Source organism: Contarinia nasturtii, unplaced genomic scaffold (assembly GCF_009176525.2).
Source record: "Contarinia nasturtii isolate CC-2019 unplaced genomic scaffold, AAFC_CNas_1.1 Cnas_scaffold_1240, whole genome shotgun sequence".
Taxonomy (NCBI): domain Eukaryota; kingdom Metazoa; phylum Arthropoda; class Insecta; order Diptera; family Cecidomyiidae; genus Contarinia; species Contarinia nasturtii.
This window is the reverse complement of record NW_022198581.1, coordinates 5,141,809-5,154,400: the sequence shown is the minus strand read 5'-3', so window position 1 is coordinate 5,154,400 and position 12,592 is coordinate 5,141,809. Positions and strand designations below refer to the sequence as shown.

General features: G+C 33.6%; 1 protein-coding gene across 1 annotated transcript in view; it reads left to right on the top strand.

Moving 5' to 3' along the window:
• The window catches only part of LOC116345119, a 176,494-nt gene that overhangs the window by 100,577 nt on the left and 63,325 nt on the right, over positions 1–12,592 (top strand). The window contains exon 7 of the mRNA XM_031774207.1: positions 4,325–4,525. Coding sequence (XP_031630067.1) covers positions 4,325–4,525 — 201 coding nt within the window. The remainder of the gene's footprint in view (positions 1–4,324; positions 4,526–12,592) is intronic.

Here is a 12,592-nt window from a genome sequence, read left to right as displayed (position 1 = left end):
GGTTTTTATATGGAAAACTAAAATAAAAATGTTACATGAGAGAAACATGTATAAATGTGTGTTGGCGAGCGAAGCGAGCCGAAATTTTGCAAGTTTGACTTCAAAATCAGTGTATTTTTGCTATTGTTTATACATTTATATTGCAAATCTGAGAAAAAAAATCTCAGAGGGGGGTCAAACCGGTAAACCCCCCAGCGCTCATGTGTGTTTGTAGTTTTAAACGGATGAAAAGTAGCTTGTCTTCACCAAAAACCACAACAAAACTCGTACAATAGTTATCAAATTGTTTTTGAGCTGATGCTACGACACAATTATCTCAATATTCTTTTTATTCGTTACAAAAAGTTATTGCTACAGATCAAACTCTAATTAACCATCAAAGTTGATATTGTTTATTTTCATACAACAGTTTTTGTTTACATTATGAAACAATATCATATGAAAGCGAAATAATCAACAGGGGAAAATATGTTAAATCGATAGACTCCAGGGACATCACTTTCAGGCAACGTAACAGAAAACTCTCTTCGCAATGAATCGCATCAAATGAACACTTTTAATTCGTTCATTATTAGAATTAAGCCTATCACGAATTAATTTACATTTTTTACTCACTTTAACAATTGGTATGAAATATGTATATTCCACGCTTTGTAAAGTTTCACAAATGAAAAGCGCATAGTTCTCCTTTTTATCAGTGCAAAAATGGCTTCAGTGAATAAAAAACACGTCACTCTCATTTGTCCAGCGGATGGATAGTGTCTATCAAAAAAAAGTCGCACACAAAAAAGTAGAATAAATGATGATGAACGTGACTGATGTAATTGTACGTTGCGGTGATTCCTTATTCATCAAAAGGAAATAAAATGTATGTGTCTGCACGGGTTTTCTATCCTCACATGTTGTAAAATTGACAATGATATGAAATGAGATTCATTAGAAGACAATATTAGATTATTACAATGTGATTCGGTTACATCAAATGATTATTTTTGATCCCGTATCGTTTCATTCAAACGAAGAGCAAAAACTAATTTAGACTGTAATAACGTGAATGTTATAACTGTAACAACTAAAGCAGATTTTGAATTATCAAAAGACTGGCATTGAAATGGATGAAAAAGGCAGCCTTTTTCATTGAATGGTATTATAGCATTAATTATCCATACTGTAAGTCATTCACAATATTGTGGTATTTTACATTTTCATAAAAATTATTTTTCTAACTATGAGAGCGAGTCTAAAATGAGACATTTTTTCCCTAATCTTTAGCATGAGGATTTATCAAAATAAGAATTTGAAATATTTATATTGAGAGTTTGTGTACGCATCATACAATACTAAATGTGATTTACTCCGAACTTTGTTATATGTGATATTGTCATTGTAATAAAACAAATAACGATATGCTCTCGTTCATTGCCTGAATAATCTGAATTATATGTATTTGCATTTGTTGAAAATGGGCTTAAAGAGAACGAGCAAAGAAAAGAAGATGTTGCATCACATACACCAATAACAAAATAGCAAGTACGCATCGAATTCCAGAGATATTACAATATGTGCAAGTCTCTCAAAAGTGAAGGTCTCTCAAAATGTCAACATTTTATATGTGTAAAGCCAGTGGTGTAGTAGAAAACTCTCATATTATCCAAATCCATGTATATATCGTCTATCGGCAATATGCGCACATGTGGTTTCAATTATTCACCATCTGGGATTTTGTTTATAGCTGATAAAAAGTAAACTACTTAATATCACTATTGTTATCATCATTAAATTATTCCGGTTCTTATGCATACGTTCTCTGTGCTCTTTTTTAACTCTTGCTCCAATACCCAAATGCTTGTCTTTCTGGTTGAGTCCTTTTTTTTGCGTTGCGCCAATGTTCGCATTCAGGACCATAAACAAGACATTATCAAAAACCTATGACAACAGATTTACGCTTGTTCCAACCAAAACCAAATGACTACTGCATGCTATGCAACACTGAAAATGGTTCCGTTTAAATTACAGGCATTCGCAACCTAAGATCATGACAACATACATACACCTTATGAAAACGACACTTTGCAATTTATTGTTTCAAATAGATTGTTTTTTTTCTCATTCATTACAAGATGAAAATGGGGCTTCTATCCTTTTTATGATGATATCTTTGCGGTAAAAACCCATGTTGTGTCATTTAGATGATAGTAGTTTTTTTTAACCAAAGATGTTGATATATAGAGCTTTACTTAGAGACATGATTTAAAAACACCACTATTGCGACTACTAATATATTCAGTCATTTAAAGTGTTAAAAACTTTGCCTGTTTGGTTTTTTATACTGTGATGGAAAATCTTCAAACTTCTTCAAGCTGTTGTCAACTTGAATATATACGCAAATTTTAGTGCAAAAATGGAAGAATGTGAAGATTATATTACTGCAATGAACGATTTACTTTTAGTAGGTCATTGCCAACAACGACATATGTTTGTTAATTTTAATTTTGGTTCGAGAAGTCATTTTTTGGGCATACCAAAATAAAAACCATATTCATCCACAAATCTTCAAGCATTTCAAATGACATTTTAAGTTTTACATTTCTCGCACCGATAAATATCCATTTATTTAGCAAATTTGCAATTGACATTTGTACTTGAGATTTTATCGAGCGACAATGGATTTCACAATACTTTACACTTAAATATTTCATTGCAGCATCGAAGTTGGACAGTACAACAGTTTTTTGTTTACTTGAATCAATCACTGATCAAAATTTCTTTAATCACTGATCAAAACTCACGGTTGCATTTAAATACAAATATGCAGATGACGGAAAATAACAATATATGATTCATATGAAACATATTAAGTTCTGGGCGCATTATTTTTACGATGATTTTGAGAATCAAATAATGTTGCCAACCTGCATGATATCGAGTACCTTTGCATTTTACAAAATAAAACATATGTCAAGGTGTAAATAAATATAATAAATGTTGAATCTATTATAAATGTAGTTCAATTCTCAAAATTGTAGGCTATCAATTTTATGTTTTTAATAATTAAAAAAGGAATAATTGTGTGATTTGCTTATTATTTTCATTTCGACGCACTAGTGAGAATTAATCTAATTAACTCCTTTTTAAGTAGTTTTTTTTTGAATTCTATTCTAATCGCCATTAATATGGTTAATATTTGAAAATAAATATCATATTTATATTAACCATAAATATACTAGATTAGTATTTCAGAATGTTACACAAGATGTTACATTTCATATACACTGTTTGGCAACATTTTTTCGCCGTAGGTAATAGGACATTTTTAAAGTTTCCATTTTAATTTATTTAAATTTCTTGAAGAACGTAATTAATTTATTAATTTTAAATATTCTGTTTTTGTTTCACTATTTCCATTAAGCTCAAGTTGTTAATGTAAAATCAGAGCATGAATCTCACGAAGAGCGCGCTTGCTGGGAGCCGCTCCTAGCTATGAATGTGTTAGTTTGACTAACGTTGTTTGTATTAGTGTGTGATGTATACCAATACGAACTCAAGAGCGCCTCCTGACAAGTACACCACGCTCTTCTGAGGCGCTGCGCTCGCTAAGCAGGCGCGTTCTTCACAAGTGCGATTTTATACTCTGTGTAAAATTTACAGGTTAAACTATTATATACAATGATTTATAAATACTTGGTACAACATTATGGAAAACTATTAAGGTATATGCATAAATTAAAACTGTTTAATGTGAAGGAGTTTTAATTTGATGATAGATTGAAAAGTAATATTGCATGGTAAGAGAGATGCAAAAAATGATGGTAAGGGATGTAATATATGTTGGAATGTTTGTCAAACACAATTTATTCCATGCTGATGTTGACATTTTTCATTAAGTAAAACTCATTTGCTGAAGTTGTGATTAAGCTCATTTCTTTGTTCCAATATATTATCTATTCTCATTGTAAAATAGCGGAAATATTTGCTAATTGCATTTCAATCTTTTTTTTTCTTTTTTTCCCCGGCTCAAAATCGACGATATTCCCAATACGATCATCGGCACTTTGGCTCGTTTTATCGTTATTTTCTCCTCTTTTTTTTTTGCAATTTTGACACATGTTACATACGTTTTGGTAAATGGCATACCATTGAAAATGCACTTGCCAAAAACAATAATAAAAATGAATGCGTCAATTTGGGCTTTTATGTGTCACTCGCGTCCACCACCTTTTTTTAATCAATTTTGTATATTTGTGTGTGCCGTCGACAACACCGAATAAACTAACGGCAAAATTGTCAACGACACGACAACGGCCAAAAATTTAATAATATCCAGGGAGAGATGTCATTATACAATAATGCGAGTACGTTCGAATGTTTACCGTGCGCCGAAGGATGTGATGCCTGTAAGGATGCTTCACCATGTGTTGCTGCTCTAAATTGGACGATGCGAACAAGCATTTTAGTGTTGGCATGTGCTGTTATTGGTTTTCTTCCGCCAGCTGCTTATTTCACATTCCGCTATCAGCAGGTGAAGGTAAGTCAAATCTCGTTTTTAGTCTCTTTTTTATTCACTGACTACTTTATTTCAGTGTGTGTGTTTTTTTTTTCTATTCACACATAGTTAGTATGTCAAAATATCGTAAGCTTAATATTTTAAGCGTTATAGCACGCGCGAGACCGGCATATAGATACAAATATATTTGTATATATGCCTAAATGTGTTGAAAACTTTTTTCATGTGACTATAAGGTAAAGAGTAATAGCAAATTCGTACAATGGTGTGAACTGAACATTTTGCGCGCGCGCGTGCTCGTTCACGATAACATTCGCTTATTCGTAGACAAACAATTACGAAACCGAACAAAGGCTTCAAGTGCCACAGAATTGTCGCTTTGAATCGCAAAGCTCCCTGTGCGACATACATGCAGTTTTTTTACCGTCAGGATATAATGAATATTATTGAAGTAATATTCATATTAAGCAACTGAAACAAACACGCAAAGAACGCTGGTGTATGTGACAACGTTTCACATTAGATAAAACTGACATAGAAGGAGATAGAGGGGGGGAAAGAGTTCGTCACTTGAATTAAGTGCATGCGAACAGTGAATTTGCAACTCAAAAAGTACGGAAAATACCATGTACATGTAGTATATGCCCGTTGTTATTAAAAAATACTGCGAAACACAGACGAAGCAAACCGAGCACATGTAACAACAATCATCAAGCTGACAAAAATAATAGCTGAGCGAGAAAAGTTAATATTTTCATTTATAGTTGTTGGTGGTACCACCGTTGTGTATTTAGCTTTGCCTTAATATATACATTCTTGCGATATTGTCTCTCTTCCTGTGTTTGCTTCTTTCTTGCTCTACTTACGCAGTTGGGTATCACCTGGCATGACCAAAACTGAATATCCAGTGAAAAACAACGAAAATCTGAGATCGACCGAGAGAAGAAAAATAAACAACTCTGGTGTTGTCTAGCAAAGATAATTGTATGTATGGTGTGTCATTAGTGGATATGTTGTTATGTGTATACTTTTTGACGTCTTATGAAGAAGATATTCAGTTAGCTAGAAAAAATAAAATATAATGTCAAATGAAAACCTCAATAGAGAAATCCATGCAACTAGCTGAAAATCTATTTAGTGTTGGCGTCACAAAATCCACGCGATCGTCGTAGCAAATGTGTTTAGTATTAGTCTATACATGTGCTTGACAACGATGCACGAACCTACAATGAGAAAAGATTATAACTCATTGTATAACTTTGTTTCTCGGTTTACAGCTCATGAAAATGGTCGCGCGTGCATCAAAGCCTTAGTTTAGTTTCAGAAAAGTTGTTTGCACATCGCAAAATTGGTACGAGCTATGTTATACAGGGTGTTTCTAAATTCCATGTCAATCTCTGTACTGTACAACAGACTCCTCAGTTCTAGAGGAGTAGAAAAGTATTTTCCCGGTTCGGCTTCTTTAATTGTGGTACAGCGAACTTCAGGTTAAAATTCATTAGTGTTACTGTTGCACGAAATTCTATTTATTGCAAGGCGATTTCCATGGAATTAAGAAACAACCTGTATTACAAAACTCCTGAAAAAAATAGAGAGACAAGTTTCATGAAATGTATGTGCAACTGTAGCAACCAAGACAAAATAGTTTTGTATGGTCGCCAAATGCAAAAGTAAAATATTTGCAAGTTAAATTGCGCAACATCGCCAATAAATCCCAAGAGGCAACCATAACGTGCGTTGCACCAGCATTTATCGTAATTTCATTTTTTTCCCTTCCACATCACATACACGGAAGACAAGCATATCGCTATTTGCTTCTAGCCAGAGTTCTGCGTTTTAAACTACATGTTGTATACATGCGCTGTCGCGTTAAATTCGTTCGTAATCCGAACGGGGCTTTCACCCATTAAACCAATTGTCAATGTTATGGCATACTTTTATTATATGCAGAACAGTTCGGGGTTTCGACGATTGGTTAAAGTTTTTGAGTACTCATCATAATGCAGATTTATTGCGATCATAGTTATAAAGTAGTTTTATTTTGTGAAGTTTAACTGCATTTGCTGATGTGAAATGCTTGTTTTAAGCATTACCGAACAGATTTCATGCAAATTCTTTGAAAATGTTGGTCAATCAAATGACGCCACACGATCAATGCCATTACATTAGTTTTTAAGCACTGCGTTTTTGACGCGTGCAATTTCACCACAAAATTAATATACACGAATCCAATGTTTGTCCTCATCATTTTATTCTATGTTTCCGGTGAAACTAATGCTATAATCCAAATCGGCAACCAAAATTGAATATCACATTAAGACACCCAACACCATAGACCTTCAACAACGCAACGGTAATGCTCATAATTTCGATAGTTTGCACATGTGAAACTTCTCAAGATAAAGCTTACGAAATTTAAGAGAAAATTGAGATTTAAATCGATTGTGTCTGGAAAATTTACTCTAACTGGCATTACGTGGGCGATTTTTAAATTGAATCAATTACGACCGCTTGTTTGGCCGTAAGTTTTTCAACGTCTCTTGTACCCATTCATTTATTCGCACTGTATGTATTTCAAGAGCGGATCCAATTTCAATCAAACCAATTTGAATAAAGTGGAAATTATATGGAAATCTCAGCCGAAAGTGAGCTTCGTTCGAACATACATGCATGAGATGTTATATTTAAAGCATACCAACACATGTAGTGGCAAAGGCATTTAACCGTATTCGTTCATTCCGTTTTCACTATTTTTCGCTCTTCATGTGTCTCTGTTTTCTTCCTGTTGTCAGCGATTCTTCCGCTATCCATTCGAACTTTGTTTTGGATAATTTATGGCAAAACTGGAATGTTTGTGTTGTGCCCAATTTTGTCAATGACTGTCACATACACACACACGTACACGCATCTCCATGAACATCCTTTTATTGGGTCTGTATGTTGACTCAGTGCTTTGCATACTCTCTCATTAGCCTTGGTAATAATTCGATGAGTACAATACTGCCGCTTCTCTCTGTCACCCCAAAATGAAGGTAAACGAATCATTCGCTCTGGGTGAAAATTTAATTCGTTGAGGCCGATTACTTTGGAGTAAAAGTTGGTGTTTGTGTGTAATGGGGTTCATCTTCATTAAATATTGAAATTAGATATACATTATTAAGTATAAATAATAAGCTATACGGCGTATACGCTGAGTGTCTCTGTTTTTTTTCTTCTTTTCCCAAACATTTGTTAATGATTTTAACGCATCCTATTTCCGAGCATTTCGAAGCATATGGCGCGCGTAATCTAAATTAGTGGTACCTTTTCAATTAAGCCATGGAATGGTAGTTGAAAACAATTTCGAAGATTGAATCCGTCGTGTGCACATCTTTATCCGAAACAACCGTGACAGACAAAGATGCGAAACAAAATTGTTAATGATTGAAAAACACTCGAAGGTGTTTAAATAGTAAACGTTTTTCATTTAATAAATGAAATGAGCATTTAGGCAAATATTCACTTTGTTATTCAAATTTATTGATTGATATTACCGGTTTATGCGGAAAATGAAAGTGAGTCAATGAAGACCGAAATGGCATGTAAACAACCATAAAAGCGATGCGATATACACCATTTGTATGCTTGACAATCAGTAAGTCAAGTTGGTTTATACGAACTTCAACGGAAAACGATGATTTTATTGCCAAGATTTGTCGGCTAATGAAATGATTTTGCCAAAAATCACACCAATATGCGGCGCGCGTGTTTCCAATATTTTGCGTTCATGCGATCAAAATGATTTCGTCTATTTACATTACATTAAATTGAATTATTGATGTGTACTTTTGGTGGTGGTGTGTGTATGTGTGTGTGGCATGAAAGAGTAATTGTACAATAGAGGAATAAAGGAATCATTGTATGTGTGGGTGTGTTTTAGGATTGATTTGTTATTGAATTTTTACTCCTCGATCAATTTTCGATTTTTATTTACATTGAATAAATAATAAAATCTGAAATGTAATTGCACACATATTTTCCGCCTATCAACTTCAATCATCGAATCCATTTCAAAATATCATCACATATGGGCAAATATAATACGCACGCTGACAGGCACAATCAGCGACAGCGAGTAATGTGTAAGTGTATCATCATCGAAGTCGTAATTTTATTTTTTTTCTATTATTATCGGTTTTGTGATATGGTTCATCTTCTATGGCCCAATGATGATTTTTCGCTTTTTTTCCTGTTTAACATCATATTGGAAATTGCCATTTAATATTCCAGTGGAAGCGATCTATTCAAGTGTATAATATTGATCTGAAATCGATGTATGTGTGTATGTGTCTGTGTTTGAACAGTAGAATAAGATATTGTCACCGATATCAACATCAGTATCAACGTTAACATCTCATTTCATGTCTGGGTTACATTTTACCTATACCATCTATCTCTCATATCTCGCTAACGTATATTAGTCTGTCTCTGGTTTACCATCAATATAAATGCACATATTCAATGATCCGCCGCACGTGCTTATATTTTCTTTTTATAGTGTTGTAGTATACACGTAATGCAAATTTTTGCTCAGTCTCGAGAATAAAAAAAAAAGAACTAGAGTTTGCCTACGTATCGATGAAGTTTTTGGGTGGCGTTTTACTTCACATTTTCTTCTCGAGTGTAGTATGTCGCTGTGTAGATATTTCAATTCGATTTATACCACCATTTCAATTTGAAATATGATATCAATATAAAATATGCTGCGGTGTTGTCTGCTTTTTGAATAGAGTAGGAAAATTGATGTGAATTTTTATTTGAAATTTTCATCATATATGCACACACATATATACAAAAATTCCATGTGTTTAACACAGCAGTCGTTCAAAATTTAATTATATTTATAAATCCGATGAGAATGTGGACTTGGCCATTCTATTTCGTTTTACTGGAAATTTATTGAGCATGAAGAGAGTGTCTAAAAGCTTTTGAGTCTACGTGTGCAATTGAACATAATAAAAACATATATACATGGAGATAGAATAAGTTTTTGCACCGCATCATCATCATCGTCATCATGAGAATAAAGAGAGAGAGAGAAGAAAAAAATGTGTGTGTACTTTTGTGTATTAAAATGGTCGCATAAAAGAGCCACTTAATTTTATTCTTTTGTGGTACTTAAAGTTGGCAATGGAAGGTAAAGTTAGAAAATAATTATGAGCCATTGATGACGGCTTCAGTGTCGTTTGAAATGTGGTGGTGGGCTTGTGGCAATATTATGCAATATAACGAGCATATTAGACGAAAAATGCATAAAATCGTTTATAGTTAGAGTGCATTGAATTCATATATCCATAAATTTATAGCATATTTTATGCGCTATTATAAGCCATAAAGCGATCGCAATGGATTGCTTTTCGGCACTCTTTCGTTCTATTTCATTTTTCGTATTTGTGTAACCATATTTATATGAGAATTCATGCCGCTATTTATTAGTGTATACCAATATTGGTAATGTTATTACTTTAAGCGGAATATTTTTTATACTAAGTGGAAGACATGAGACATCCAACAAAAACCGGATGCGCTCTGGCATTGATACTGCTACACAGATAAACACTCACCTAATCACATTCCAAAAAAAAATCTATACAAAAAATACCAACGTCACCTAGAGAGATATATTCCTAATTTAATCAAAAATAGAAGGAGAAATGTATAAGAAAGCTAAAAGAGAAATGCTGGCAGCATTTTGAGATGAATCGATGTGTTCGAATAGGAAATGAAACATTTTCATTCAGTTTGATTTCACACCATTCGATACAATTCATTTCTGCGAAAGAAATTTCGTTGCTTTGCTCTCTCTCTCTCTTTCTCTCTCTCTCTCTCTCTCTCTCTCTCTCTCTCTCTCTCTGTGTGTGTGTTGTGTGTGTGGCCCACATATAAATGTAGGTAATAAATATCAATATCACGTAAGAAGTAACTTTATTATTTGACAGTTAAGCTGGTGTGTGTATGTGAGTGTGTTTTTTTGTCAGCGATTCAACAATTTGCACACACCAAGAATGCTGAGCATAGATTGTTAAGCATATCAAGATGAAATGTTCGGCAGCATCTCACACACAAATAACCGTTAAATAATATAATGATACGTTGGATTTTTCTAATATACTCATATAAATACTCGATTGAAAGATAATTTTCGGGTGGCTATGATTAAAATTCTCAGTGCTCTCTTGTTCTCATTCAGGCATTTGGTTAAACACATCGAAGCATTTGGCGCAATACATTGACATTATGCCATGGTGCACGTTTCTTGTGGTATTTACGATTCATCGATTTGCCGAGTTCGAATACATTCAAACGAGTGATTGGTCTACGCATATGTATTTGGTATTTGACATGTGCGACAAGCATTTCAAGCATGTGTTACAAGCCATACACATACATCACACCAATGAAAACCATCTATACCACTGCTACTGATAGCGGCTTAAATTGATCATATTTTTTCTGGTTGCGCTTGTTTTTTTTCTAGCCCATTGACTGCTCTTATAACACGTTTTTCCATGTTTAAAAGCTCTTCCATTGTCTAGCATTTTCGTGCGAATTTTTGGTTTCTTTGCTATTGATTGTTTTTACCAGCCGCGACGAACACCGAGTTTCATCGGACATGGCGTCAATTTTGTCGAAATAGCATTTTAACCGATGGATTTGAATATTATAACAACAAAGTATATTTCATATAATTTAAAAGAAGGAAAGAGAGAGATAAACTGAATTTTGAAGCGATTGTAAATACGCTCTTGTCATTAATAACACTTGACACACCGTTGTAATCATTGTCCAATGTCTATGTCGAATTCAAACACTGGAAAAAGAGTGGAAAGGGGATACGAATTAAATGTAAAATTAGAAGCAAATGTAAACCGCAAAAGAGTATTATGTTGATCTCAGTATACGATATTGTGCGTTTTTCATAACCATTTCACAACCAGCCACTCGAGAAATTTAGCTACACAACAATATTGGTGTAAAATGTTCATTAGATCTGACAATGTATATTTTATGCAATCATGTCTTGAGAGGATATTCTTTATTGTGGTTAAAACAGGATAGCCAAGCAAATTAGACGTATATTTATACCAAACGAACGCTAATGACGCTGTGTAAACAACAATGAATATAAAATAGGTCCGGTGAATTCGTTTTTCGAGCATTTTCAGCTTAACATTCATTAATCCATACAATAATTCTATCCGTAGACGAAATAAAGTCGATTTCTTTAGAAAAAAAATAATCTGTATGAAAATTGACATTAATAATTCCGGTGAACAACTTGGCCAAACGTAAGCGAATAGTGAAGTGAACACGGTTCATTAAAACGAAAACAACAGATTTGGTATAAGACGAAAAATGGAATTAATATTTCATATGAATGGCATTTTCAAGAAGAAAAACGTAAGCTTGAGTGATTAAAATCTTGGCGTTTGCGAGTATTATTGATTCGTATTATCTCATGAGTTTTCGCCGTATGAAAAATGCTCAAAACCACGATTTTTTCACAAGAGCGAAAATCCGTTAATTCAAAAACAACAGGGACTTCTATAGAATATATATAATATTGCCATCACTTTAAATTTAAATGATTGGAAGAATCATTTTTGGTAATACCATAGAGGTAAATTATATAATATATGTGGAAGCTTTAGCTTCATATGAAACCCGACCGTCTGGTTTCACCCACAATCTGTTCAAAGTTGTCGAAACAGATTTTGTCCTTTTCAATACGACCGAATCCGATTTTTGCTCCTTTTTTCTTTCTCTCTATCTATACATCTATATCCATCTTCCGTTATGTCCGTTGTTCTCCATTTTGATTCGTCTGGAAAGGAAGAAGAGGTTCCATACTCTCATTGCAAATGCCAAGTAACAGGAAATTAAGGTTTTGTCGTCGATCCAAACGATCATCATGTTTCATTTTTATGGAGAAATGACTGTTTAACATACAAATAATGGAAATAAGTTACTTTAATGGTTTATTTTTCTCTCGATATTTAATATGACGAATTGAGAGAGGGAAAAAATTAAATCAATTTTCTCATCGCG